The sequence below is a fragment of the Eufriesea mexicana genome, unplaced genomic scaffold (assembly GCF_001483705.2).
Source record: "Eufriesea mexicana isolate 0111107269 unplaced genomic scaffold, ASM148370v2 scaffold794, whole genome shotgun sequence".
Classification (NCBI taxonomy): Eukaryota; Metazoa; Arthropoda; class Insecta; order Hymenoptera; family Apidae; genus Eufriesea; species Eufriesea mexicana.
The window spans coordinates 941,984-969,803 of NW_016908953.1; the positions used below are offsets into that span (position 1 = coordinate 941,984).

General features: G+C 39.7%; 10 protein-coding genes across 10 annotated transcripts in view; all 10 read right to left on the minus strand.

Annotated features, from left to right (window-relative positions):
* Window positions 1–305: 305 nt before the first annotated feature.
* LOC108546801 (zinc finger and SCAN domain-containing protein 12) lies at window positions 306–1,559 on the minus strand. Its single transcript, XM_017899058.1, has one exon. It carries the CDS (start codon window positions 1,557–1,559, stop codon window positions 306–308), a length of 1,254 nt encoding a protein of 417 aa, XP_017754547.1.
* Window positions 1,560–2,519: 960 nt separating this feature from the next.
* Window positions 2,520–4,307, minus strand: LOC108546816 (zinc finger protein 391). The gene has a single exon (XM_017899074.1). It carries the CDS (start codon window positions 4,239–4,241, stop codon window positions 2,520–2,522), a length of 1,722 nt encoding a protein of 573 aa, XP_017754563.1. The 5' UTR covers window positions 4,242–4,307.
* An 805-nt stretch (window positions 4,308–5,112) lies between these two features.
* Window positions 5,113–10,612, minus strand: LOC108546802 (zinc finger protein 836). Its single transcript, XM_017899059.1, has 5 exons — window positions 10,526–10,612; window positions 9,941–10,002; window positions 9,103–9,865; window positions 8,822–9,060; window positions 5,113–6,361 (listed from the first exon to the last, which is right to left on the minus strand). The coding sequence occupies exons 1-5, from the start codon at window positions 10,610–10,612 to the stop codon at window positions 5,113–5,115; spliced, it is 2,400 nt and encodes a 799-aa protein (XP_017754548.1).
* Window positions 10,613–11,650: 1,038 nt separating this feature from the next.
* LOC108546803 (zinc finger protein 557-like) lies at window positions 11,651–12,700 on the minus strand. The gene has a single exon (XM_017899061.1). It carries the CDS (start codon window positions 12,698–12,700, stop codon window positions 11,651–11,653), a length of 1,050 nt encoding a protein of 349 aa, XP_017754550.1.
* A 1,560-nt stretch (window positions 12,701–14,260) lies between these two features.
* Window positions 14,261–16,132, minus strand: LOC108546804 (zinc finger protein 454). The gene is made up of 2 exons (XM_017899062.1): window positions 16,107–16,132; window positions 14,261–15,467 (listed from the first exon to the last, which is right to left on the minus strand). Exons 1-2 carry the CDS (start codon window positions 16,130–16,132, stop codon window positions 14,261–14,263), a joined length of 1,233 nt encoding a protein of 410 aa, XP_017754551.1.
* A 355-nt stretch (window positions 16,133–16,487) lies between these two features.
* On the minus strand, window positions 16,488–18,257 carry LOC108546805 (zinc finger protein 62 homolog). The gene has a single exon (XM_017899063.1). It carries the CDS (start codon window positions 18,255–18,257, stop codon window positions 16,488–16,490), a length of 1,770 nt encoding a protein of 589 aa, XP_017754552.1.
* An 865-nt stretch (window positions 18,258–19,122) lies between these two features.
* Window positions 19,123–21,625, minus strand: LOC108546821 (zinc finger protein 572-like). Its single transcript, XM_017899078.1, has 2 exons — window positions 21,596–21,625; window positions 19,123–21,159 (listed from the first exon to the last, which is right to left on the minus strand). Coding segments are annotated over exons 1-2 (1,716 nt in total). The 5' UTR covers window positions 21,598–21,625; the 3' UTR covers window positions 19,123–19,445.
* Window positions 21,626–22,068: 443 nt separating this feature from the next.
* On the minus strand, window positions 22,069–24,264 carry LOC108546819 (zinc finger protein 239-like). Its single transcript, XM_017899076.1, has 2 exons — window positions 23,424–24,264; window positions 22,069–23,349 (listed from the first exon to the last, which is right to left on the minus strand). The coding sequence occupies exons 1-2, from the start codon at window positions 23,553–23,555 to the stop codon at window positions 22,456–22,458; spliced, it is 1,026 nt and encodes a 341-aa protein (XP_017754565.1). The 5' UTR covers window positions 23,556–24,264; the 3' UTR covers window positions 22,069–22,455.
* A 148-nt stretch (window positions 24,265–24,412) lies between these two features.
* On the minus strand, window positions 24,413–26,458 carry LOC108546806 (zinc finger protein 501). Its single transcript, XM_017899064.1, has 2 exons — window positions 26,454–26,458; window positions 24,413–25,727 (listed from the first exon to the last, which is right to left on the minus strand). The coding sequence occupies exons 1-2, from the start codon at window positions 26,456–26,458 to the stop codon at window positions 24,413–24,415; spliced, it is 1,320 nt and encodes a 439-aa protein (XP_017754553.1).
* LOC108546820 (zinc finger protein 268) overlaps window positions 26,425–27,820 on the minus strand; it is a 19,129-nt gene continuing 17,733 nt past the window's right edge. Inside the window, exon 9 of the mRNA XM_017899077.1 lies at window positions 26,425–27,706. Coding sequence (XP_017754566.1) covers window positions 26,670–27,706 — 1,037 coding nt within the window. The 3' untranslated portion in view covers window positions 26,425–26,669. The remainder of the gene's footprint in view (window positions 27,707–27,820) is intronic.

The following is a 27,820-nucleotide window of genomic DNA, read 5'->3' on the forward strand; positions in this document are numbered from 1 at the left end:
ATTGTAAAAATTAAATAATCAAAATTATATAGCATCACACGAACAATGATTTAAGCTTTGATCCTTTTACAGTTTGCTAAGACGGTAAATGATATAGTCCATTAAGAATGAATCGAGGAAGACTAACTCTCTGTTTCGACTGACTTCACAATTGATGCAACAGTTCAAATTTGTTTAAATTAGCTAATGTAAAATCTTCAATGGAGAGAACATGAGAATCCTCTTCTTAAGAACAATTTCCACATTCCTAACGTCAATCCAACATCAAATGTACACGACACACTCGATTTAGTCCCGCAGTATAATCATTCTTTCTTCATGAAGTCGCTAAGGATATGTTCTATGTGGACAACTGGTAACGGAGGATGGACACCGGGATGCGATTTCCGGTGACAAATCAGGCCGGGCTTCTGCGTGAACGTTTTACCGCAAATATCACAGATATATGGTCGTTTGCCCGTGTGGATGAGCAAATGTTGTCTGTAGGCTGTGCGACGTGCGAAGGCTTTACCACAAATGTGACAATCGTATGGTCTATCACCGGTGTGAGTCATCATGTGCTGTTTCAATCGGTGATTCTCAGTGAATGACTTGCCACATTCTTCACAGACAAAACTCTCTCGTCTCTCGTGTTGCAATAAAATGTGTTGGTCGAGGTTCTCCTGAGTGACCATACGTCTCTTGCAGATCTCGCACTCGTACTTTGGCTTGAAATGTGCCCACTTTTGGTGCACGTACAGGGAATTACTGTTCGAGCAGGTCTTCCCACAGACGTCGCAGACTATAGGTCCTTCTTTGTGTTTAAAACGGACATGTAGCCTCATATCGCCCTTTACCTTGAACTTTTTCCCGCAATATTCGCAGTCGTACTTATACTCCGACGCATGTTTGCGTTCTAGGTGTTCTTTTAATCTACGTCGATTCTGGCATTTGAACTCGCAAACATCACAGGAATACTCTTCTGGTTCGGTCGTGTACCTGTAACTGCTTCTTCTCCTGCTTATACGTTTCGTCGAATGTTTCCTGCTAATGTGAGAGTGAAGGGTAGACTTGTTGGTGCTTTCATAGTTGCAAAAGTTGCAAGCATAAGTCAGACTCTCCGCGTCCTTTACTTCTTCTTCCTCTGTTTTGTGCTCCAAGGCTACATGCATCTTGAACGCGACCAGGCTACGACATATCTTGAAGCAAACTTTACACTTGTAACGTTGAGCCTGCTCGTGGACCGCGTTTCTGTGTCGTTTCAGCATCTGCATTACCGGAAAGCAAATATTGCACTCTTCACAAGCGTATACTTTGGTGTCGTCATAATGTTCCTCGTTCGCGGATGAAACTTCATCCATATCCTCTTTCTTTATTTTTATCGCGCACATACTGTTGTCACCCATGTCGTCCTCGGCTGGAATCATGAAAATTTCGTCCGAGTCTTCGCTGTTCTTCATGATATCGTCGGTTGACTTTGAGATCGTTTTCTCGCGTTCTGAGAGCTTTGGCGTTTGATTTGCTGGAAGGAAGGCATAGTAGAGGCAACCCTCAACGTCGACTACTTGCCATGCTTGCATCGGAATCGATTCCTTGCCGTATATAAAACGTCCATCCCCGTTTTGAATCCTGAAAAGTACAGAACAGTCAGTTAGGTACTTGAGAAAGGTACTATTATTGTCGGCAACTGGCGACCGTTCTCTGTCGCCTGAGTACTTTTCTTTGTTTTTAAATATATCATAAATCTAATTCTGATACATGATTATTTTTACCATTGTGATCATACGATTATGAATTATACTTGACCACAGTGAATCTAAAACCGGGTTTCCATACGAAGAATGAAGAAACGTGTTAGACTTATAACTGCAGACAATTTGTTCGATTATATAATTGTTAGCGAGTAACATAATACCAGTCAAGTGATGAAATAAAGGAACTTCACTGCTTCGTTAATAAAAATATCACTGTAATGAAGCTGTAATGAAGATTAATGTCATGAATGTTATCGTTGAATTCAACACCATTGAAGTTTCTGATCAATGTTAGATATATTACATAAAAAAGATCTTGCAATATGTGTTTTACAGATATGCAAGTTATATACACTTGGTGTGTTATAAATGAACGAAACTGCCCAATAATGATGCTATTACCAATGTGAACGGGATAGTCACGTTTTTACAAATAATTTAACGCAAGTAATCGAAAGTGGAACAAAAATTCGAATAGTCGACGCATGATCTCAAAACACACCACGGTGATGCATATATAGAGACTCCATTTATAGAAACATTAAACCTCTATCACGTATCGTAATAACGCTAATAAACTATAAAAATAATACAGACGATAAGCTATCGTATACACGTAATACCTTAGATGTAACTTAACTCTTTACATAGTCCTTTAATCGCTAATAATAGTATAAATCATAAAGAGCTAATTGCACGAGACTGTTCATTGTACATTTGTTCTTCGTCCTGACTTCACAGATAGACGATTATCCACTTTCTTAATTGTCTATATAAACAGTAATCTCAATTATTCATCACGTTGTTCAGTATATGGTCGATCAGCACTCTTGGAAGCGGAGGATGCGATCCAGGATGAGATTTCCTGTGACTGATCAATCCAGGCTTCTGCGTGAACGCCTTACCACAAATATCGCAGACGTATGGCCTGATGCCAGTATGAATTAACAAATGCTGCTTTAACGCTGTTCTACGAGCGAATGATTTGTTGCATATGGTACAAGTGTACGGTTTATCACCGGTATGGATTCTCATGTGGACTTTCAATCTACTATTTCTCGAGAAAGTCTTGCCACACTCCTCGCAAACCACGTTTTCCCTCTTTTCATGCTGTCTGATCATGTGCTCGTTCAAGTTTTCCTGAGTCACCATTCGCCTCTTACATACCTGGCATTCATATTTAGCTTTATAATGTGCAAATTTCTGGTGCACGTACAGAGAGTTACTATTTAGACATGTCTTTCCACAAACATCACAGATAACTGGTTGTTCTTTATGGCTGAAGCGTATGTGATTAGTCAAGTCCCCTTTTACTTTAAATTTCTTGCCGCATGTCTCACAAGAGAACTTAAAATCATCCGTATGTTTCCTGGCCACGTGCACTTTCAGCTCATATTTGTTCTTGTTCTTGTAGTCGCACTGATTACAGTAAAACAATTGTGGCTGGCCATCGGGTGTACAAGATTTTGGTATTTTATGTTTCCTTTTTATATGCGAGTACAGAGATGATTTTTTGTTGGTCTTAAATGTGCACTCGTTACACGAATATACTTCACTGATGTCCATGATCTTGTGCTGCCGCTTGTGCGAGTAAAGGGTGCTCTTCTTTGAACATTTAAAGTCGCATAGGTTGCACTGTTCTTCTACAGGCTTCTTGCCCTGTTTCTTATTCGCGCGAGTAGTCACTGAAGATTCGCTTTTGCATTCAAATTCGGACAGTGTACTCGAAACGATCGAGCTGTCTTTGTCTTGATCCTGCAAACAGGTCTCCTGCGATTTCTCCTTTTCTAAAGGTTCGTTATTGTATTTGCTCACCTTGCACCTCTTCTTTGAATAGGTTTCTTCGATATTACTCTTCTGATGATTTCGCACTACGTGAGAAACTAGAGTGCTGCTTCTCTTACACGCAAAGCTACAACTATTGCACGTAAAATAATTTGTCTTCCTATCTCTATGACTCTCTATATGTTTGTTCAGGCTGGGTTGGCTGTCATATTTCCGATTACAAATTATACAGAAAATTCTTCTCGAATCTTCCTTAACTGCCGACAATCTGTGTTTCTTCCTAATATGAACAGTCAACGTGGACTTTTTACTACAGTTAAAATCACAGGATGTACAATCGTATTTCCGTTTCTGCAATGGTCTCTGCGATTGCGCCTGCTTACCCTGTTTTCCTGGAGTTACCTTCAATCGATGTCCAGCGTTCAATCGTTTTCTACGTAGCCAAGAATTGAAATTATGAGACATCTTGTGCCTACTCAGCATGCTCCGCATGGGAAACTTCATGCCACATTTATCACAAGTGCAAAAGTCGATGGCTACTTCGCATAAATGCATCAAAGTGTCAGCGTAATGGCTCGCGTTATTCTGTTGCTCCATGTTTTCCATTTTCACGGATGTCACGGTGGTTTTGGAATTTTCTTGAAATTTTTTGCCACCATCTGACGCAGGTACCAATGAGTAGTGCAATTTACCATTAGGATCGACGTGCTGCCAAAGCTGCATAGGTATGGAATCTTTTCCAACGATGAATCGACCAGAGGAATCCGTAGTGAGGACTTTCTTACTGCAGACTCGTTCTCTAAAACATAATTGAAAGGGAATGATTACTTTCGAGGCATTTAGTTTATCATTTCGGTACACAGACGTTACTTACTGCTGATCTAAGTCGTCTTTATGGATTTCTATGCGATTGTGTGTCTGAATAGAAGTTTATACTATGTGAGATTTGCGAGGCACAAAAGTGGGGGTGATTCTTTTTTTTTTTTATTCCGCACTATAGCGTTTTTTTGATGATTACATTGTCTTTATTGCTGCCTTCGTATTCGATTTTGCATGAAACGTGAGTAAAATATATGAACTTGCGTATGATGATCGTATAAAATTAAAAAATTAAAGAGAAATACGAAGAGTGTGTTATCTGACACGTAATTGAGATAAATAAATACAAAAATAATTACATAATCGCATTTACAGGATGAAGCATACAAAAAATTATAAGTAAATATTTTCAAAAATATTAGCAACACTGGTAAAATTGTATAATCTTATTCAACATTCTTGAAAATACTCACTTCCTATACTTTATGAACTTCATCCTGTATATACCAGCTGTTTTACAGTCTTCTACATACTTATCACCACATAATTGTGCTATTCGTGTTACAAAACGCTACCATATTATTTCACGCTTTATCACACACTCTATCTGCATCAGTCGTGCTTCATCGATCTCAGATCGATTTGCGCAGTCGTTTATGGCATAAATTAAAATGGCACAAAATATTTTCTAAATAAAAATGCTATCAAAGCATTCAAAAGTAAGAACAGAAATCTAAACAAATGAAGTCATTAGGAGTATTATCGTTTTTAAGTACTAATCGTTATGGTAGAAAGGAATCACTGCTTGGAAATCAGTGACAGTTTCTGCTTCCAAATCAGCGATACCTTTCTTTTTCCCAAGAGGCACAGGAGGCGAGGACAAATGGGCGTCAGGATGTTTCCTTCGGTGTTCTATCATGTAGTATCTCCTCTTAAAGGACTGCCCACACAGATCACAGATATGTGGCCTTTCCGCGGAATGTGTCAGCAAGTGCGTGTTCCTCATATGAGACGTTCGAAAGTTCTTCATACAAATGTGACAAGTATATGGCTTCACACCCGTATGCGTAGTCATATGTGTTACTAGATACCTTTTCGAGGCAAATACCTTTCCACATTCTTTGCATTCGTACGTTCTACTGTGCTGTTGCATGTGATTGTCCAAATTCTCCTGCGTCAAGAGTCTCTTATTGCAAACTTTACACTGAAACTTATACTCGTTCAAGTGGGCTACTTTTCTGTGCTTATACAAAGAATAATTACTCGTATAGAATTTTCCACAAATATCACACATATGCTGGGAACTGCTGTGAGTTCCAATGTGGAATTTCAGGTCCCATTCCATCTTGAAGCGTTTTCCACAGTGTTCACATGCGAATTTATAATCATCTGTGTGTCTCCTGATGTAATGGGACTTGAGATTGTTCTTTGTTTTTGTACGATAATCGCATTTGTCACAACAATGTAACAAACTGGTATCGACGTCCTGGTGGACCAGTCGATGAGCCTTCAGGTCGCATTTGTATTTGAACGTTTTATCGCAAGTTAAACACTTGAAGGGTCGATGGAAACTATGCTTACTGATAATATGGCGAAGAATTTTGCTCTTCTGTTCGAAAGTCGTCTGACAAATATCACAAGTGTAAGTGCCATCGTGAAGTTTCTTGTACAAGTCTTCTTGCTGCGTAGAATCTTTCTCGTTGTTGTGCAAGTTATCTGAACAATTGTTCGAATTCAACTGTAACTTCTTGCTTGCTGGATTTCTCGATGAATTCCTCTCTTCGTTGTTTACCTTCCTTCGCTCGAAATTTGTGCAATTAGTAGAAATATTTTTCGTTTCGATGCAACCAGAAGGGTTGCAAGGCTTCAAACGCCAGTTGCCTCCGCGTTTGCAATTTTTCAAGACTTGAAACGCGATTCTTCTTTGGAGAATGCTTGATGACTTGTGCAAAGCTATTAACTGCTCTTTCGTTTGATCACCAACGATGATTTCGTTCTTCAATCTTAAAGGCAGCGTCGACTCCCTAAAACACGAATAAAATGAATCAGTGAAGGAAATTTATTCCACAGCATTTTGGGATATATTAAACAAACTTATGGTGCATTTGTTTTTCTTCCTCTGTCAAACTTATAGAAACTTCCGATATTTTCAGTTAACAGAAGTTGAGACACGTGAATGGAAATGAAGTAATCGTACAATTTATGCGTAGGTTCTTGAATACGTATTCTATTCATTTTTGGTAAAACATTATTTTTGATAATGGTTTCTAGTCGAGTATTTAACAGCTAGTATTTCATTCAAAAATAATGTAAAATATTTACGTAGAAAATTGTTCATTTCTTCACATGTAAGAGATATATAATTTGTAAAATAGGTGAAAATAAATTCTGACTACAAATTTTTGTTTAAGGTACTTGTCTCACATATAACATAACGGTATTAATAAATATAATGAAATTCATTACTTACAAAAGCTTGGTTGATAAACTTTATTAAAAATTAAAAAAAAAAAAAGCTTCGATGGGCTCATAAACGGAAAACGAAACACAATAAAACTTGAACGATTAATAAACAGAAATATCACAATAATTTAGTAATTCCAAATAGCACAATATCAATATCAATCAGTAGCACAAGTAAATTGATAAACGTTACACGACCCAATAACTAGTTAACATTATCCCTTGTGAATTGTACTTTCTTTACAAAACGTTCAACTTCTTCCTTATAATCACATTATATTTCCTGCATTCTGCTCTTGCAATTACAATATTCATTGTCATTCTTCTGCTTCTGTCTTACTGCCTTTTCCCTTGCATATGGAATAGTAAAACCAGGTGATATTCACAGTGTAATCTGAATTCTTCAGGTAATACAGAGAAACACTGTTCGCCACCGTGATGTCGTAAAAGTCATAAATTCGAGTTTCATGTTATCCACCTTTATATGGAATTTTCACTCGTCACATGAGAAGATAAACTTGGTGTTACGCTTGCATGTAATATGCACCTGAAATGGAAATTCAGACACTGAGCATTTAGATATAATAATAATTATATTACAACTGAAAAATTTATGAATTAGAGAAAATTACAAAATTATTTTCGTATAATAAAAACCTTAATCGATTGCATACTCAGTTCGATCATTATTATATTACATAAAATGATATTTATAAATTAAGGAAATTAATGATAGAGTCGAGGCAAGTTATCGTAGTAATGAAAAGAAGACTCACCTGGAAAAATGAGAAATGAAACGTTGAAAAATCACGTTACTTGTATATGCATATACAAGAACAAACACATTTCCATGTGTTTTTCTTTGGAATTTACTAGAATTCTATACTGCAGAACATTATCTTATTACGATCATTATTTTCGTTTCTTAAATACAATTTCTTCGATGATTTCTTCTTCTCTGTCTTCGTAATCGAATTAACCAAAATCAATTTTTAAATTAAAAATACACATTTTGATTTTTTCCATTAGATGGAAAAAATAAGATCCTTATAAATATATATATATACAAATTAATTATCTACCACTGGAACATATGTAAAATAAATATTTAAGAAACTTTAATAATTGTGTCTTGATCTAAATCTTCGTACACTCCTTTCCATAAGGAAAGCATGGTTGATCCTGGATTCTTAAAAAGAAAAATATTATTAGAAACTTCAAATTCTTATCCATTAATATGTATTTTCCTTATACCTTATACCTACGTGTGACTTCATTTTGAAGTAAATTGCTCTTTGGTTATAAATATTTGTTAAACATCACCGATATTTTCTCTTCTTGACCTGGAAATTATGCAATATGTGTAATTACAAAAATTTACTTTGTATTATAATACTTACATTTTATACACTGTGTATTATTTTCAATTCTTCGTAACACTGAAATTCTTGGGCTCGTTTGAAACAAACACTAAGAACACAAAAGAATTCCTAAAATACACAAAGCAAAGTATGTATAAGAAACAAAATTAGTGTTATTTATTATACGTTTATTTTGTACTTAGAATGAATCCTCAAACACTTACGTATAACCATTACAAATATCTCTTATATTTTTAACAAACATCTTCACATTTATTTTTATTATTAAATGTAAAAAAAAATTTTTCAACTGAAATAAAAATAGAATTTGTATATAACAAAAAAGATTTTCGATTTTTAATACTATATCAACGTTGAATTTAGACTCTAAAAAAAAATAAACAATCTGTACATAATAAATGTTCCCTTTTAAGCATGTTACCTAATTTATATTTATACATAACTTTAAAGGGTATTGCTACTCGCAATCAATAACAGTAATACCAACTTATTTGTTCAGTCACGTTTGGTATTATTAAAAATAGAAAAACAAAAAAGCAAAAAAAAATATATATATATATGTATAAAAATAGATAAAAAACAAACAAAAAAATTTGAAATAAACTGCAAAAATAAAGTTACTTTTCTCGTACAATTTACAACTGTTCCTCTTTGTGTGAATCCTGATGCTTCAGAAACGAGGCCTTATACTTAAACACAGCACCGCAAGTCTCACAGTTATAGCTAAGGAAGTGCCGTTGCATATGTTTGCGCAGTAACTTCCAACTGCTGAATCGCCATTTGCACTGTGAGCATTTGAACACTCGCTTCACGTCGCCCTTCTTATTCCTGGCAGACGTTGCCTTCACTATGATCCTTCCATTCTGCACAGCCGTATACTCCGTTACCTCGTGATTACTTTTAATCAGTTCACGACGCACACAGCAGGTGGTTCTGCGATTCTTGCCCATGGTTTGGTGCACTCGCAGGAAGAACTCGTTCTGATACATCTTCCCGCAGACCTCGCAGTAACACGGCGCGATTACATGTTTCATTTGGTGTCTCTTCAAGTCGGCGTTCAGCTTGAACATCTTCGGACAATGTGGACACTTGTAATTGAAGTATTTCGAGTGAATCCTGATCTGATGACGCTTCAGACTGTGGTTCCTCTTCGACATGAAGCCACAGTCGGTACACTGGAATATCTTACCGCTGTCCTCGTGCAGCATCATGTGAAATCGCAGTGTCCTCTTGGTCTTCAGCAACTGCTGACACACCGAACACTCGAAGGTCCTCGTGTTGCTGTGAGTCGCCTGGTGTCTCTGCAGAGAGTACTTTTGCCTGAAGGCCTTTGGACAGTAGTCGCAGGTGAATATCTTCTCGGTGCCCATAGTCTTCGTCATCGTGTCCTCTGAACTGGAATACTGGTCCAACCACTGCGACAACTGTAAAGGTAGCTGAATAGGTAATGCTGGAGGTAATCGGGACCTGTCGTCCAGTTTGAGTCCCTCGGCCGGTGGCTGTTCACGTGTTTCTTGAGCTACGTCTTCCTGCACTTCGGTCTTAACGTTCACTTCCGGCGCGGTGGGTACCTGTTCCTGCTGTTTCTGCGTCGGTACGTTGTGTTGGACGGGTAGCAGGAAGTACTTATCGACATTTTGCACGACGAGGTACGTTTGCTCGAGCGGATCACGCGGTGTCGACCTAAAAATGAAAAAAGAAATCTTGTTAATTGGAGGAAAGACCTCGCGAAGTGTATTTATTTCGTGGAGAACATACAGAGTATCGATATCTGCTAGGATAGAAATTAACGAACTGTGTTTTCTTCCTGCGAGGGTTGTCTTACATAGCCGGCGAAAAATGGGTTAGCTATGTTTATGTGTGTTACTGAAAAGAAATTAAGAAGATAATTAAAATAATTCCTTGTTATATAGCAAATGTTTCCTGTGTTAAAGTAATAACATTCGTTTAATTGTATTTCATGCGATACTATTAAGTTCTACGGAGATCAGGCAGAGAAAAATAATCACCTATAAACCTGAAAAATGAAGAAGATTGCAGTTTTGCAGTTTCTTCATCCGCTAAAAAGAAACAAATATCGAATTAGTATACATCAAACATTAACAAGGAGGGTTATTCTTCATTGAAAAATTATTCTTCTGTACAATATCAGTGATACAATCCATAAAAACTAAGGTATTTTACATAATCTTATATATAGATATATATATATATTTCTTTCTTCAAATTTACAAGCCATATAAATTTCTTTCGTAAGAATATCCATATCTATATTACAACTTTTATGTTATACTTAAATTCATATACATATAAAAGCTATTTCTGTATAAGTTCTCGATTTACAAAACCTCGATTTTGGAAAGTTTCGGTACTACCTCCAGCTATTACCTTCACATTTTCGTGAATTTTTAGCCCCGTTAACCAAAACATCGTATTAAAAAATGATTCTTATCCCCATCTTGTATATTACATTAATCCTATGCTGTACAGTACATTAGTTTGTTAAACGAATCGAAGGTAACGAACATCAAATATCGCGATGATTATATCTGTAAGTAAATAGAATTAGAGATCTGACGATTAATCAAAGTATCAACATTTTTATTGTCACAAATAAAAGTGTCAAATGTCATGTATATATCACTCTCCAAGCGAAGGGATTATTTTTTCAACGAAACACAGTTTTCCGATGAATACTTCGCTTGAATTAACACTCGAGACTTCACCTAAATTAAATTTTCCCAACAAAACTTCGATAAAGATTAAGGATAATTTCGCATCATCTAGTATTACAAACAAAGAATCAAAGAGAAATCAAATTTTATAAACGCTATCAGCACAGTTTACCGTGACTATGAATCACCGAAAAGAGGTGATTAAACGAACAAACGGGAGAAAAATAATCTAAACGAATTACAAAAAGCGACCAGAAAACCACTGAGATTCCAATACTATAATATAATATGAATTCGACTCCGATACTATAATCCAATGATATAAATTCATTGCGGCACGATTAACAACGGTTTGGTCGAAGAATTTTCAATTTCAATTTCATCGCGTTTCTTAAAAATCTAAAGTCATCTTGCAAACTATGCCGTATATCATAATTGCAATTATTTATCACATTCAATCAAATTCACTTGTTCAAAGATCAAAGAAAACTTACGTATAACGTAGTAGCGTGACGAACACGGTGCAGTCGTAACGATCGAGTACTTGCAATTCGATCTCACAAAAAGCTTCTTACAAAACTCTCAAAATCCACTGACTTAACAGAGGACACTTAATTATCTCACAGAATGCTTCGCCAAAAAAATTTCACGGTTAACAGTTTCGAATCGAACTAATCCGTTAACAATCGTTCGAGAGGAACGCCCTCGATCACGTATTCCTCCGACTTCTAACGTTACGTAAAAAAATGTACAAAAGTGTTTGTGGTTACACACGGTCCACCTGACTCACGCGTTACTTGCTGCTCTTGTTCACGATAATTTTGTCCTGTACACCGTGCAGCAGGTTCGTGATCTTAATGGGTGGGGGTGGCGGGTGTACTCCAGGGTGCTTTCTGCGATGCAGCATCATGGGTGATCTCTGCGTGAAGCTCTGACCACAGATATCGCAGACGTAAGGCCGTTCACCGACGTGGGTCAACAGGTGAATCTTCTGAGAGCTGAGACACCCAAAGGTTTTCCCACAAATCGCGCACAAGTAAGACTTCTCCCCGGAATGTGTCCTCAGGTGCTTGGTGAGGCCGTATTTCGTTTTAAATTCCATACCGCATTGTTCACAGACATACTTGATCTTGTGCAGTTCCATATGATTGTCCAGGTTCTTTTGCGTCTTGAACTTCTTCTTGCAAGTCTGACACTGAAACTTCTTCACCTTCGTCTTATGCTTGTAATGTTTGTGAAAGTAGAGCGAGCTTTTGCTAGGATAAGAAGAGCCACAGATGTCGCAGACGCAAGATTCCGTGTCGTGGTCCTTCACGTGGGTGGTATAGTCTGACTGCACCTTGAACATCTTCCCACACTGCTCGCACTTGTAATTATAGTCCTCCGTGTGCTTTCTGATATAGTGGATCTTCAGATAAGGCTTGGTGCGTGCCTTGAAGTCGCAGAGGCTGCACGCGTGTAGGTTTACAGGCTCGTCGTGGACCTCCATATGCCTGGTCAGGTGAGCAGTGGTCTTGAATCCCTTCGCGCAAATGGCACATTTGTGTGGCCTCGAGTTACTGTGCTTGTACATGTGCCTGGTATGTTTGCTCTTATGATCGAACGTCGCGTAGCAGATCTCACAGGTGTGCAGCTTCTTTTTCAACACCTGTTTGCCGGCCTTGTTTTTCTCCTGTTCTTGCTTCTTCCGAAAATCCAACGGCGTGTCGTCGAGATCTTCGAAGGGGTCGCTTGTACTCGCGTTATCCTTCGTCTTCTCTTCCGGCTCGTTCGTCTTCGTCGTTTGGGCACTCTCTTTCGACGACTGAACGTTCGTTTCTTCGTTGGGCGGCGGTTCCTTCATCATGAACACGCTCAGCGACGTCGGTATCCGAAAGTAATTATCTTCTAGTTTTACTATCAGAAAAGTTGGAGCGAGTGGGTCTAGCGCATTGAACCTAAAAAACCACAAAGCTAGTCAGTCGATTACAATCTTGGGTTCGGATGTGTGAAAGGATAGTGTGATTTTTTTTATCTTTTTTTTTATTCTTTTTGGCTTTTTGCTATAAACCGCGCACGAGAGCATGCACCTGGTGTGTGTCTAAGACCGATGTACCTTTTAAGAAACCTGTCACTCAGCAAGTTTCTTAAAAATCGATTTGTTCTTCTTCTAGAAACCTGGTCGGATGCGTACGATAAGCTTTCTCATTGTCTTTCGATTCTAGCCACTGTGTTACAGAACTTACGCGTGGTTACACTGCAGAAGAAAGACTATTGAATTATTTTCGCGATAGTGTGATAAGTAGCGAGATAAAAGATAAAATGACGATAATTACGAAAATTTTGGCTCAATTATATTGCGAGGTCAGTATAATTGTACTGTAAGATCATGGTTATAATTTTCATTGATAAATTCAGCATATCTTCCTTTTTCAGTGATATTTTCCAAAACACGATTAAGCTATCACTATTGCCCAATTAATGTTTATCGTTTCGTTTGATATTCAGTGCTATGAATAATATTGTTATCCATTGACTAAATGCATAAATATAAAAGATTTGGAACTGAATTAGGATAATTCGTGTACTATAGTATTTCATATATTTTAGAATTGACATTTGTTATGGCTTTATTTTTAGAAATAGTTATCTACGTATATACAAATGTACAAAAATGTTGATTTCCAGAGTTTAGTCGTTTTTACAGATAAAAAACGTGGTTGCTTATTACAAATATGCATATGTACATATATTATCATTAAAATGCATTGGAACTCAGTACCTTGCAAACGAAGTAATATTTTAAGTTAATTATCCTCGTTTACTGTCATTAGAATTCGAAATAATTCTGCTGTTTTGAAAAATTGCTAACTGTGAACAGACGTCTTCTATTAATGTTTCTGTCAAGAATGCAATATACTTATATGTCTAATAAAATTGTAAAATTCATATAAAATAACGATATCACCCAAAAACATCGTTAGATTAAAATACGTATTAAAATATCTAAAACTTATATTTTTAAATATAAAAAATATCGATAATTCGATAACTCTTTGAACTTTTCCAAGAATTTCCTTCTTCAAAAATCACTGAACTATTATAGAATCATAGTAAACTTTGATTACTACGGATCATAGAACCTACATAGACTTATGAATAATTAAAATCATCGAAGCCCCTTCGTTGTTACAATTAAGACTCGGATATTGTAGTAAAATCGTTTGAGATCAATGAACTTATCATAATGAAATCCTTAAATGCACCTAAGTACAAACCTCTCATAAACTCAACATCATCTACGTCAAAAATTTCAACTATCTGCCAAACTACGCTAATTGCTCCCTTAAAAACTGAACATCAGATATTCAAAATCGTTCCTGGAGTTAGCATTCTTCCGAGGAAGAACGTGCTTTCAAAGAGATCATAATTTCGCGTTCAACACGCAGCTTTTGTCGATCTGGTCACTCTGTAGCTTCTGCAGATAACTTCTAGCCAACTCAGCGATCTGAGGATGAGTGGAGTGCAACGGCGGAAGTGGTCCAGGATGATGTCTCCTGTGTCTTAGAAGACTGGAACGTTGCGTGAAATCCTCTTCGCAAACGTCACACTTATACGGTCTGATACCAGCGTGCGTTAACACGTGTTGATAAAAGTTGCTGTTGGAAGGGAAGGCTTTTTGACACAGTATACAGGTGAGAATCTTGGCCTGGCCATGCTTGAACCTCTTGTGACTCATCAGTTCACGAGTTCCTCGATATTCTTTGCCACACTCCTCGCACTTGAAGCCTTTCTCGTGGAGTCTCAAATGATTGTCCAGTCTGCTCCTATGATGGAACTTCTTGCGACATAAATGACAAGAGTGCTCGTATTTCACTTCTTTGTTGCGTTTCTGGTGTCTCCACTCGTGGCCCTTCACGTCTTTCACCTCTTTGCCGCAAAATCGACAGATCTGCAACTCCGAGACGTGAGCCCTCTTCATGTGATGCGTCAGGTCGATCTTCAGCTTGTAGCTGCGACCACAGTGTTCGCACACGTACTTCGACTCGTAGTCGCTGTGAGTACGCATGTTGTGTCTCTTCAGACTGTCCTCGCTTTTATACTTCACGCGACAGATCTCGCACTCGAAGAAGTAATCCGGTCGATGGATCATCTTGTGCTCTTCCAACGCTCGAGCAGTGTGACACGCTCTTTTGCACATGTCGCATTTATAGGGTTTTCGGTGCACGTAGGTCACGTGATTCTCTACCTTCTTCGCGTTGTCGAAACGTTTCTCGCAGAAGGGGCAAGTGTTTCTAATCTTATCCAAAACTTGATCCACCTCGACTTCGTCTTTCTTTAGAATGGTCAAGTCGACTTCTATCTTCGCTGAACCGGTTTCAAACTCTGCTTCCAATATTTTAAACTTTTTCCTACTGTTCTGTAAATTTTCCGAGTCGTGGTCTGACTCGATGAGGGAATTGCATCGGTGTGATTCGTTCAGAGGATCTTCTGGTTCCGTATCCACGAGATTCGATGATAGGATTTGTTCCGATCTTCTTCTCGGTGCTTTGTCACCCTCGTGCCTCTGCGAGTCGACCACTGTCAAACAGTAAGACGAATTTCGTGCTGGATCTGGGACAGGCTCTTCTCTGAAACAAGGATAGTATGTGTCAGTTTGTGAGAATAGCGTGCGAGGTTTGAGAATACTATTTACAAAATTCGGAATAGTGATTTGTTAATAATGTTTTCAGTCGACAAAGCAAAGTTTTCGATATTCGTAAAAAAAATATTTTAAACGTGAACACTACTTGATAATGTATTTTCCTTCGACATGGAAATTGTCAAATAAACCTCGAGATAACATATGCGAAATCACAATTTATATTAACGCTATCCGAATGTCTGAAATATATTAAAAATGTAACTTACTTTTGCGTCGTTTAAATGCACACTATATCGTACAAACTGTGGTATCTAAATGCGATTATTTTCACGTAAGATACGTGAAATCATCAGGCAGTCACTTTTGTAGCTCGACACATGATAAACAAATTTTACTACTCGATAAGTTCAGCGAATCATTATTGACGATCTTTGTTTATGAAAAATATATACTAGAAATTGTTATACTTCGGGTTAGAAAAATACTTTAGAACGATTGAGAAGAAATTCTCTGTAAATTTTATTACAAAAACAGTACGTGTCCGTCTAAGAGGACACTTATTAAATAGAAAGCCAATATTTAAAGTGGATTAACAAAAGGAACATAAAAACAAGACGTGTTACACCTAAGTGGAATACACATATCACTCATAATCTTTCCTACTGAATATCTACACTCCTAATCAAACTTGTTATAATTGGAAACCAAAGTTCTCTGTATAATATTGAAAATTTTAGACTGCTCGAAAACAGTCTCGATAACAATTGTTACAGATTTGAAATCTGATTAATAAGATTACAACAAAGCGATAGAATAAATCTTTTAACGTAACGCTTTTTAAGCTTTGCATTTTCAATGACCATAGTAAACGAGATCATATACTATACATATTTGTCCAAGAGCACCTAGATACTTTCAAAACAGTTGTTTTCCTATATACACTTAATTTCACTTTACCACACTTTGCTATAAAATCCAATGTACCTGAATCATAATACTTCGCAATTCAAACACTCGAGAGTTTTTCCAATATCTTCCTGGCGATATCCGCGATTGGCGTTGGTTCCGTGAAAGGTGGAAGAGGACCAGGGTGAGTCTTTCGATGTCTCAGAACGCTAGATCTCTGCGTGTAGTCCTCTCCGCAAATGTCGCATTTGTATGGTCTGACTCCAGCATGGGTGAGTACGTGTTGATAGAAATTGCTGGTGTTGTTGAACATCTTCTCGCAGATGGTGCAAGTCGCACCTGGTCTGTGCTTCGTGCTCTTGTGGCTCCCAAGGGAGAACGGTGAAGAGAAAACTTCGTTACAGAGGCTGCACTTGAAACCATCCTTGTGCATGAGCAAGTGATTGTCCAAATTGTTGCTGGTCGTGAACTTCTTTGGGCAAAGATTGCAACGATAGCGATAAACGACCCTTTTGGCCACTCTCTCGTGCTGCCATTCGTGGTGCGTGATGTTCCTGACGACTTTACCGCAGATTTTACAGATGTGGGCGACGTTCATGTGGGTCTTCTCGATGTGGACACCCAGGTCGATCTTCAGCTTGAAACGTTTTCCACAGTAGTCGCACATGAACTTTGGATCCACGTTACTGTGCACGCGGATCTGATGATTCTTCAGTCCAGCCTTACGTTTGTACTTTAGATGACACATGGAGCATTGTAGATACGAATCGTCTTCGTGAGACTTCTTGTGCTCTTGCAGGCCTGGCTTAGACGAATAGCATTTGTTACACTTGTCACAGGGATACGTTTTCTCGTGAAATTTACGCACGTGCCTTTGCATCAGGCTCTCGTTCTTGAAGATCTTTTGACAAACTGGACAGATGGTCTTCAGGTTTTCCAGTATTTGGTCTGTCTCTTCTTCCTGGATCACTGGATGAACCACTGTTAAAGTTTTAGTGTCTTCCCCTTCGTCTTCTCGCTGTTCCACTTGGCTTTGTATTATTTCTTCCATTATTTCTCCCTCTTGATCCTGACCTTGCTCGACTTCTTCTGTTTTATCTTCTATCCGAGGCACTCCATTTTCGTCTGTCGTTACTTGCAGACGAGAATCTAACGTTTCCTTATTTTCTACCTTGTTTACTTCGTTTTCACTAGGCGTTAGCTGTTCGTGTTCTTTTACTTCGTCTTTCTTCTTTTTTCTCTTCACTTTATCACCAATCGGTATTACTTTGTCCTCGTCCTTTGTCGTCCGACATAACTTCGATTCTGGTTTGATAGGTACTACGACTTTCTTAATATCGTACGATACGAAACCGTCTTTATCACGATTCGGTATCAAAACACTTTTGATTACGTTCAATCCAGAAGCATCTGTCACCTCGATCGGCACCAACATGTTCTTGGTCTCGTTGGTCACTGGGTCCCTAACTGGAACCAATACCTGTTTTACTGAATCTATATTCGAGTCTTCGTGCATCTTCCCGATGGAGTTATTATTCGTTTTGTTCAGCGACAAATTACTGTTAACTTCCTTTAACCAAACACGATTATTAAGAATCTTTCCGTTAGAAATTAAACCAAAGTTAATTCCATTCCGTGAGGAATCGTTGGTTAAACTATCTTTGCTTTTCCTCAACATCCGTTGCTTATTAAGTCTGTTACAATTTCTTACAATTTTTGTAGATACCTTACTGTTTACGTCAGTGTTGGAAACTGGAATAACTTTAAGTTTCAGCGGCCGTTGAGTAAACTTTCCATGGTCCTGAGCAGTGAGTGTGCGACATAATATAACAACTTGTTGCGTCGAGTTCTGTGCCGTAGACCTTTCCATCACCGTCGACTTCCTGAAACACCGATTCGTTTAGTCAGTCGTAGAAGAAAGAATCAGCGCAGGCAGGTGAACAAAAAACAGTTGGAAATTGGGTGGATCTGGTTGCAAAACAGTCAAGTCTGTAACAGTCAATAATCTTATTTATTTATATTGAATTCTCCTGTGAATCTTATAAATATTATAGAACGTCGGTGGCAAGAAGCGAAGAGGGAAATAAATGGATAGACAAGAATTACATAATGAGTGTTTAACAATTATGAAAAAGGATTTAATCGAAGGAACAAATAATCTAGTACAAGAAATAAATGCGTCGAATGTTAATAACGATCTCGAAATTAATATGAATTTATAACGCGTGACACTTAGAAGTAATCAAACTTCGTGATTTAAACAAGGCATCTGAGAGCGATGAAACTCGTTTACATTCATCCTTACAGTCAACGTGATACTCGCAAATGTATAAATAACAATTTTTAATTTTCTATTTGCACTGCTCCCTTCGTACTTTCTGGTAAGAATTGTATTTTGCAAATTGTTTATGTCATACTCTGACTTATGCGCCGTATTTTACAGTAACTATTTATCTTAGTATAATGGACTATGTACAATATTATGTCCAACGTAAAACGCGATTTGAGTATTGTCACCGGCAACGACAAAATTAACATTTCGTCTGATAAAAGAAGAAGAAAAAAAATAAAAAACCTCATGAACATAAAAATATTATGTTCTACGCCTTTTGAATATATATTCTGTAATATATATTTCGTGTGACAATAGAAGAATTGATACGTCGTCAGGATACAATAATGCACAATAATACTGCAAATCTTTGAAAAAAGAAGTACGCACAATTCTTGCGGGAACGAAGTTAACGACACAGGAGACAACCTTTAGTCGGTTATAAAAATACAATCCTTTATAAATAAAATTAACACGGGGCGGACAATATTGCAAATGCATGTAAAGAGTGACGATGATATTTTACAAACACGATTATGCGAATGACAAACACGAAATCTGAATGACTTATGAAGAGTAATACAACCCCGTGAAACTAGATGACCGTGTCTTTTCTGTAACCCCACCTTTGTACCGTTTGTACCACGATATTCCCCAAATTTACATCGATTATCATATAAACATTTTAACTTTACAACATGCACAGACTTTGACGCTAGAACAAAACTAGTGCTCGTTATTTTCGAGTCTGCTAAGCATCAGAGGTGGCGGTGGCGGATGGCTTCCGGGGTGCTTGCGTCGATGCGCCATCATGCTACCTCTCTGAGTGAAACTTTGACCACACAAATCGCACACGTACGGTCTTTCTCCTGTATGAGTTAGCCTATGTACCCTAAGAGAAGCCGATCTGGCGAATGTCTTCAAGCATATTTTACACTGATACGGTCGTTCTCCGGTGTGCTTGCGAAGATGCAGCTTCAACGAATACTTCGTGGTGAAATTCTTACCACACTGGGAGCACAGGTAAGTCTGAGAATGCAAGGTCACGTGATTTCGAAGATTATACTCAGAGGCGAAAGTTTTGTCGCAAACCACGCACTTATGTTGCTTAGCCTCTACTTGACTGAGCACGTGCTGATAAAAGTCACTCCTGGATTGGAACTTCTTCTCACACAGCGTCCTTAACATGTCAGATCCCTCCTTCGGAGCTTTGTGCTTCATCAGCAAATGGTTTTCCAAACTGTTCCACGCTTTGAACTTTCTGGGACAGATGCTGCAACGGTACAGAGAGCTGACTTTCTTATTCTTCTCGTGCTTCAGCTCGTGATGCACTATGTTTTTCACGGCCATGCCGCAGAATCTACAAATGTGGGAGACGTTCATGTGAGACCTGTCGATATGAAGACCCAAGTCCAACTTTAGTTTGAATCGTTTCCCACAGTAGTCGCAGGTGAATTTCGGGTCTATGTCACTGTGCTCGCGGATCTGATGATGCTTTAGGCCAGTCATGGTTTTGTACTGCATTTGACAAACGGAACACTGGTAGAACGAGACCACTTCGTGCGTTTTCTGGTGTTCCTCCAAGGCGAAGTCAGAGAAATAGCCTTTATGGCACTTGTCGCAGTTGTACGGTTTCTTGTGTGTCTTAAGAACGTGCTTTTGCATTTGATCTTCATCTTTAAAATGTTTCTGACAAAAAGGACAAATGTTTCGCAGAGTGTCTAATATTTGATCCACTTCCTCTTTCGCAGCATTCGTTTCTAATACACTTTCTCCTTCCGATTCTGGCATTTTTTCCGTTTCCTTCTCTATCCTCTTTTCCGGTTGCTTTCGTTCCTTTCCTTCTCGTTTTCTCACCTTATTCTCTAATATCACCTTCTTTCTTTCTTTCTGTTTCTCTTCGTTTCGTTTCTCCTCCTCTTTCTTACAAGTCACTTGCTTGCTTTTAGTTTTATTCGCTAATAATTTATTCTTAGGTCTTTTCTTTTGAGGGAAGCTCAATTCCGGCTTGATGGGTACTACAACCTTTTTGATTTCGTAAGACATTAATCCATCCTCTCCGTGAAATGGTATCAGCACACTTTTAATTATGTTCAATCCAGACTCGTCCCTAACTTCAACAGGCACCAACATGTTCCTAATTTCCTTCGTCACTGGGTCTCTGACAGGCACCAAAACTGTCTTTACCGAGTCAACTGTTGGATCGTCGATCACTTTTCTCCCCGAAGGAGGACTGTAAAATATTGCGCTTTCATCGGCGTCCATTGTTCTTTCACTGTCCTCGTCCTCGTCATCGTCGTCGTCGTCATCGTCGTCTATTTCGATTTTCCACGGTGTCGAATTATGCGCAATCGGGCTGGAAGCTGGAACAACAGTAACTTGGAACGGCACTCGATCATTTCTACTCTGGTCCAGGGACGTTTCTGCGTTCGTAGACCTCCTGAAACATCCATTCGTTTAGTCAGTCGTAAGAAAGTGATCGGTATACTAGGTTTAGATAAAATAAAGAATAAAAAAAAAAAAAAAATTTTTAAAAAAGAAGAATAAAGAAGATAAGTAAATAAAACAGGGAGAGAATCGGGAGGAACGGTCACAGATCCGCTTCTGATGGATTTGATGTCTTGTTTATTCGTTTGATTCTTGCTGATGATCGAGTGTTTAAGAATATTATGCGTGTTAAACGAAAAGGGTGAGGAGCATGGTGCGGATAACACACAATGAATATATACGGCATAGTGAGAACGATCGAGCGATTTCTGAAAAGGATTTAATTAAAGGAACAAAGAATTCAGTACAAGCAATGAATGCGTCGAACATTGCACTGAAAACAATTCGATCTCCCGATTAATGTGAATTTACAGTCAGTGTCTACTTACATTAGTAAAATTGTCACAGCTTCTAGAACAACCGACGTTTATGAAACTCGCTTCCATTCTCTCGGTTTCTTTTCTTTCTCTCCCTCTCTCGCATTCTCTTTCTCGCAATCGACGTGAAATTCGTAAGGCTTGATTCGTACTTAACGATCTATATCGCCGTGTATTTTTACACTGTGACCCCGAAACCCTCGGTTATGTGCCGTACTTTACACCAACCGCCTGCTTAAGTACACTATTTTATGTACATATTCGAGTCTTATTAGTAGTTAATTCGAATATTTTAATCGCTAACGAGAAGCAGCTTCTGTAATCAATATTCGTAGCATTTTCACGGCTTTGCAGTTCGTAAGAGCTTCATCGTTATATCCTGCGTCTTTTCGGTATGATACTCTCTAACTGAAGACTTAAACGAGATACAAAATAACGCTACAGGCTTAACAGTGAACGAATATCTGTAAAACGCACGGCGGACAATCTCCCTTTGTGAAACTCCAGATTTACGGGTACGTAAAGCAGCTTTTATTCGATTATAAAAATATCATTGTCGTGACAAATAATTCATCACTCGTCAAAGGGGCAAATCGAACGATCATCCAATTAATGACGTAAAACGACCGGATTTATTTTGCGAAAATGCGAGATTTACTGCTGGAATAGCGAACGAAAGAAAAACTTAGAAGCGTAATGCAGTCGAGCGAAGCGTAACGTAAACGAGTTCGTAAACACACGCGAAATTGGAATTCTCTGAGATCTTCGATATCTCACACAATTCCATTATCGAATCTCTCAAAAGTCACTCGAGTCCCCACGTTTCAGTATATCCTAGTTCCTTTCAAATGATCATCGATGCCCAAAAAACACTATAACATATGTTCATCGTCATTATCATCATCCTCGGGTTTGTTCAGTATCAAAGGTGGCGGCCGAGGATGATTTCCGGGATGCTTTTTACGATGCACCATCATGCTGCTTCTCTGAGTGAAATTCTGTCCACATAGATCACACACGTACGGTCTTTCTCCCGTGTGCGTCAACTCGTGCACTCTGAGCGTAGTCGACCTGGTAAAAGCTTTCGAACAAACTTTACACGCATACGGTTTCTCTCCCGTGTGCCTCCGGTTGTGCATCTTCAGGCCTTGATTGGTCGCGAATTTGTTGCCGCACAGGGCGCACAGAAATTCCTTCTGGTGTACACTAGCGTGAGTACGAAGAGTTTGCTCACTGGGGAATGTCTTGCTGCAAACGTCGCACTGGAATATTTTCGCCGATCTCTTTAGGATCTTGTGAACCGCCCGTTTATGGGACACCAAGTAGGACTTCTGCAAATAGGCGTTCCCACAGAGTTCGCAGACGAACGTCTTCTTGCCTAGGTGACTGGCCTTATGATCCTCCAGTTCGCAATTGGACATGTAACTTTTATCACATTGGTCGCAACGGTAGCGGAAATCACGCTGATGGACTCGTCGATAGTGCGTTCTTACGGAAAACTTGTTGTTCGTGGTGTACCCGCATACCTCGCACTTGTACTCGATGCCACGATGAAGGTGCCTGTGGTTCGCCAGTTCCGAGGAACGTTTGAACGTTTTGTTGCAAACTCCGCATTGATATGGACGTAGATCGCTGTGCTTCACCATGTGACGCTTGTACTCTCTCGATCTGCCAAAATGCAGTTTGCAAACCGAACAAACGTACCGTTCTCCATCTTCCGTTCTTATAATCCTGTCCCTCTTTGTCGGTGAATCTGCCAATGGATCCTAACAATTTATTAACATTATTAATCGCCTTCGAGATATCGGACATGTTGGCTTGTGTGAAACAATGAGTTCACCTGTTCCGGTGACGAAGGTGATCCGCAAGTCGAATGGAATATCTTGGTGGCCTGGTCGCCGCAGTCTATGGATTTCGAGGCCCAATCTACGACCCGGATAGCTCTGCAATCAACAACGTGATTTTTCAACATGTTATACGTGCTTCACATCGTTCGTCGAAACTTCTTCCAGATCGCTGTGCGTATCTATAACGGAAGTAACGGTACTGTGCGTTTGTCTCTAACAGTTCTCTTTATTAACCAGGATATGAAGGGAAACGATCGAATCGTTCCGTGCGAGAAGTAAAAGGCATGAGAAGTTGGTCGATTGGAGTATGAAGTCGCTACGCACGATTCGTTATTTTCAGTGGATTATTGTTCTTTTTATTAAACGTATAATAACGAATATCAGTACTCATAACTAACATGGGACTTGCAGTCGATATATTCTCTTAATCTTCGAATGAACTTCGAATCCTCTGATGTACAACACGATTTTTCGTTTCGTTACAGCACACGGTAGCGAAACGAAATTAGACAGTCGATCGACTAAGTAATACTACTACTCAATGAAAAAGCCCACTGTTCGCCACTCAACTCGTTACAACTCATAAGAACTGCGTGAAAGAAACTCGGAAAAGCATCGAACGCGTAACAATGAACAGATAATATAATTTCAATCGCAATACGAATCGTAAAAAAATTTGATTGATCGGTTTCGCTTCTTCGTCTATGCTCATTCAACGCTTCGTCCTCATCTTCATTGGTCGAAACGTCACACGCTTCTGTTTCGTCGTCGATCACGACGAGTTACGATTCCTGTACACCAGGAAACAGTATCTTCCGTAGTGATATCAGCACCAATGGAGTAACCAGCCTCGACGACGACGACACGGTGGTACCGAGAGTGAATCCCACAATGCTCTCTCTCTCTCTCTCTCTCTCTCTCTCTCTCTCTCTTTCTCTCCTTCTATTCAGAGTTCTACCCTCGAGGAAGAAGGCACTCGCGTTTATACGCAGGTGGACTTCTGATGAGTCGTCAGGTTGCCCTGACACGAGAAGCCACGGTTACAGATCTGGCACACGTACGGTCGTTCTCCTGTGTGTCCTCGCTTGTGAATAGTTAACGTGGACCTCTGCGAGAACGCTTTCGGACACTGATCACACTTGTAAGGTTTCTCACCGGTGTGCACCCTCCTATGCATCCTGAGATTCTCAGAGTCGGTGAAACCCTTGCCACAGATGTCGCAGACGTACGGTTTCTCGCCAGTGTGGATGCGTCTGTGTTTCTTCAGATGTTCCGCGCTGCTGAGACTCTTGCCGCAGTAGTCGCACAGATACAGTTTCGTGGGATTGTGGCTCTCCTTGTGACGGAACAGCGACCTCTTGGTAGCAAGGACTCGGCCACAGATGTCACAGGCAGTGCTGGTTACTTTGTTAGCCTTCATTTCGGGATGCATACGTCTACAGTGAGCGGAGAGCTGTCGTCTGAGGTAGAAAGCGCTACCACATAACTGGCAAACGAATGGCTTGTCCCCGGAGTGTATATTGTAGTGTTCCTGCAGGTCGATCGCTTTACGGAAACGTTTGTCGCAGTCGTTGCACTTGAATGGCAATTCAGCCTTATCCGTATGCCGTAACATGTGAATGCTCAGTGCTGCCAATACGGTGGTCTCGTAGTCGCATTCCTTGCACATGTAGCTGGGATAGAAGTGAGTCTTCTCGTGCCTGGTCAGATCACGGAACAGACGGAACTTCTTGGGGCAGTGCTTGCAGGTGAGATCGCCGACGGTGTGCCGCATCAAATGCTTCTGGTAGTTGCTCTTGTGCCGGAATACCTTGTTACAGGTTTTACATAGGAACTCCAGTTCTGGCTTCTCTTTCTTCACTTTCAGAGCGTTCGTACGGTTGGTCACCGTTGACGCGTTGCTCCCTTTGCGTCCACTTTTACGACCCGAGTGCTTCTTCATATGTTTCCGCAAATTCACGTACGTTCTGAACACTCTTCCACACGTGGCGCAGGTGTTCTTGCGTTTACCCTTGTGCTCGATCTCGTGATTGTCCAGCAATGCTTGAGAGGCGAAGAACACGCCGCAGAGTTTGCAGTGGTAAGCCAGAGGGAGATCTTCTTCGTCGTCCTCGTCGTTCACTTCTTGTTTGATGAAACTTTCCTCCTGGTTCATAGGCAGAATGGTCGTGCTCCCGGCTAGCTCCTTTGTTTTCACAGGGTCTCCGTCCTCTGGATCCACGTCCTTCTTCACCAGGTCGAGCTTCGTCAACATCGCCATCGGGTAATACTCTTCGGAGAAGGGTAGCTGGTTGTACCTGAAATGTAAAAATTCGAAGGGCCACATCAGTATCGGATGTCCTTGTTGGGTAATCGGAGTCTTTCTGCGCTCGGAACGCGTTTTCAAATCGCATACCTGGAAGCGATCGGTCGATTATCGAGCACGCTCTACGGTTTCAATGTGACGTTCCTAAATAGATAGACATGTTTGGAAATTCGTTACACGAGAAACACGTGTAAGTCACACGCTGGAGGGTCTAGCAGTGTGCAAGAAAGAAAGAAAAATCGTGAAGATGGTACTTTGAAATTACGTTTCTAATAACACAGTGCTCGTGTTTGGACCATGTCAAACAGTTATTTTATTTAACAAAATTGTACATGCAACGGTAGTTAAGTAACTTGGAAAAATACTATGTTCGACATGAACAATTTACAAATTCGTCAGCGACTGGCTGATGGTGTACATTGTACACAGATATCTTTCTTCCCCTCTAAACCGCGTATGTACAGTAAAGTAAAGTAATACTGTAAAAAATATAATACATGACAGTGATATGTTTCGATATATTACCCAAGAGGCGAAGCTAAAATCGAAATATTCTCGACCGTACAGAGATAAAAGGATATAAAAATATAACTGAAGATTTTCAGCTTAAAACTTTGGCACCAGTAAAATTCCTTTCGATGTATTATAGCCAATAGCTCTACTTAAAACATAATTATGCCGACGTTAGTATCAATTTCCGTTTTATTCACGGATTCACCTCATTGCATATCAAATCTAAGCTCGATCATATGCAATGGAAAATGAATGAAAATAAATTTACAATCAGGTATGAAAGTAGCGTCTAAAATTTCGACCTTTCGTTTCATCTAAGACCTCGCGCGAGCTCAAAGTCCATTTTACTTGACTTTCTTTTCCTTTACAAATATCCCGCCTTTTATTGTCAAAAATTACTAAAAAAGAAGTCCTTGTACAATCACTCCGTTTGGTCCACCGTGGTGACGTTCACCGTGTGCACTTTATTGTGAGCATTCAACGACGACCTGGAAACGAACGATTTGTTACAAAACTCGCACTGATACGGTCTCTGACCGGTGTGATAACGTTTGTGAATGACCAACGTGGAGTGTTGCGTGAACGATTTCCCACATGTATCACAGGTATACGGTTTCTCTCCCGTGTGGGTCCTTTTGTGAACTACCAAGGTGCTCCTTTTGCGAAAGGCTTTACCACAGACGTCGCAGATCAGCAGCTTCTCTCCGCTGTGCAGTCGCAGATGATCCTGCAGAGATCCCTTGGAAGACACCGATTTACCGCAAAGATGGCAGTCGTGCTTGTTTTCACCCATGTGTGACTTCACGTGGAACACCAGAGAATTCTTGTACACGAACGTCTTACCACAGAACTCGCACTGATGCTTCACAGGCTTGAAATTCGGATCGTGGACCTTCAGATGCTTCACCAAGGTATGATTATTAGGAAAAGACTTGTTACATGAGTGACATACGTGTTCTTTGGCTCCGTGCTTCACGTTCATGTGACCGTGTAGTTCGGCATTCGTGAAGAATCCCTTTTTACAGACCTCGCAGTATCTCGTGTACTTGTCGAAATGGCGTCTCTGATGGGTGGTCAATTGGAAGGCCTGAACGAACGCGTGCCCGCACACGTCGCAAACGAAGTTCCTTTCCCGGGTGTGGATTCTTCTATGGACGGCTAAAGTGTTGGTCCTCTTGAAGGACTTTGCGCAGATGTCGCACTGATAGGGTCGAGCATCGCTATGCGACACCAGATGGCCCTCGTACAGGTTCTTTGTCCTGAAAAGCTTTTTACACACTTCACACTGATAGAAAGTTTGCCTCGAGGTTTGGTCAGAGGAACTGCAGTTCTTTCCTTCGATGATTGCCTCTTTTTTCGTCGTTCCTTTCTGGTCTTCCGCGTGTGAATTCAAGATTGGATTTTCGATTTCGCGGCAACTTTTCGAAATTTCGTATGGTCGGTTCGTCGATTGGTCCTCTTCTTTCACGATCGAACGTAATATTACCGACTTTTCCTTGTTCACTTCTTGCGCCGATGGTTCGATCCTCGAACTTACTGGCGATCTGCGAAGAAAATGAAAAAAAGAGCGTC

Coding starts and splice junctions, on each gene's coding strand:
- LOC108546802 (XM_017899059.1), bottom strand. CDS start 10,612: ATGTTTTGGTTAACGGGGCTAAAAATTCACGAAAATGTGAAGGTAATA. Junction 10,003..10,525: donor CTTTCCAAAATCGAGGTTTT/GTAAATCGAGAA, acceptor CGGCTATGTAAG/ACAACCCTCGCAGGAAGAAA. Junction 9,061..9,102: donor ATCGCAGAACCACCTGCTGT/GTGCGTCGTGAA, acceptor GAGGTAACGGAG/TATACGGCTGTGCAGAATGG.
- LOC108546816 (XM_017899074.1), bottom strand. CDS start 4,241: ATGCAGCTTTGGCAGCACGTCGATCCTAATGGTAAATTGCACTACTCA.
- LOC108546803 (XM_017899061.1), bottom strand. CDS start 12,700: ATGAAGGAACCGCCGCCCAACGAAGAAACGAACGTTCAGTCGTCGAAA.
- LOC108546805 (XM_017899063.1), bottom strand. CDS start 18,257: ATGGAAAGGTCTACGGCACAGAACTCGACGCAACAAGTTGTTATATTA.
- LOC108546819 (XM_017899076.1), bottom strand. CDS start 23,555: ATGTTGAAAAATCACGTTGTTGATTGCAGAGCTATCCGGGTCGTAGAT. Junction 23,350..23,423: donor CACCTTCGTCACCGGAACAG/GTGAACTCATTG, acceptor ATAAATTGTTAG/GATCCATTGGCAGATTCACC.
- LOC108546801 (XM_017899058.1), bottom strand. CDS start 1,559: ATGCAAGCATGGCAAGTAGTCGACGTTGAGGGTTGCCTCTACTATGCC.
- LOC108546804 (XM_017899062.1), bottom strand. CDS start 16,132: ATGAGTGATATGTGTATTCCACTTAG. Junction 15,468..16,106: donor GATATGTGTATTCCACTTAG/GTGTAACACGTC, acceptor TCCTTGTTTCAG/AGAAGAGCCTGTCCCAGATC.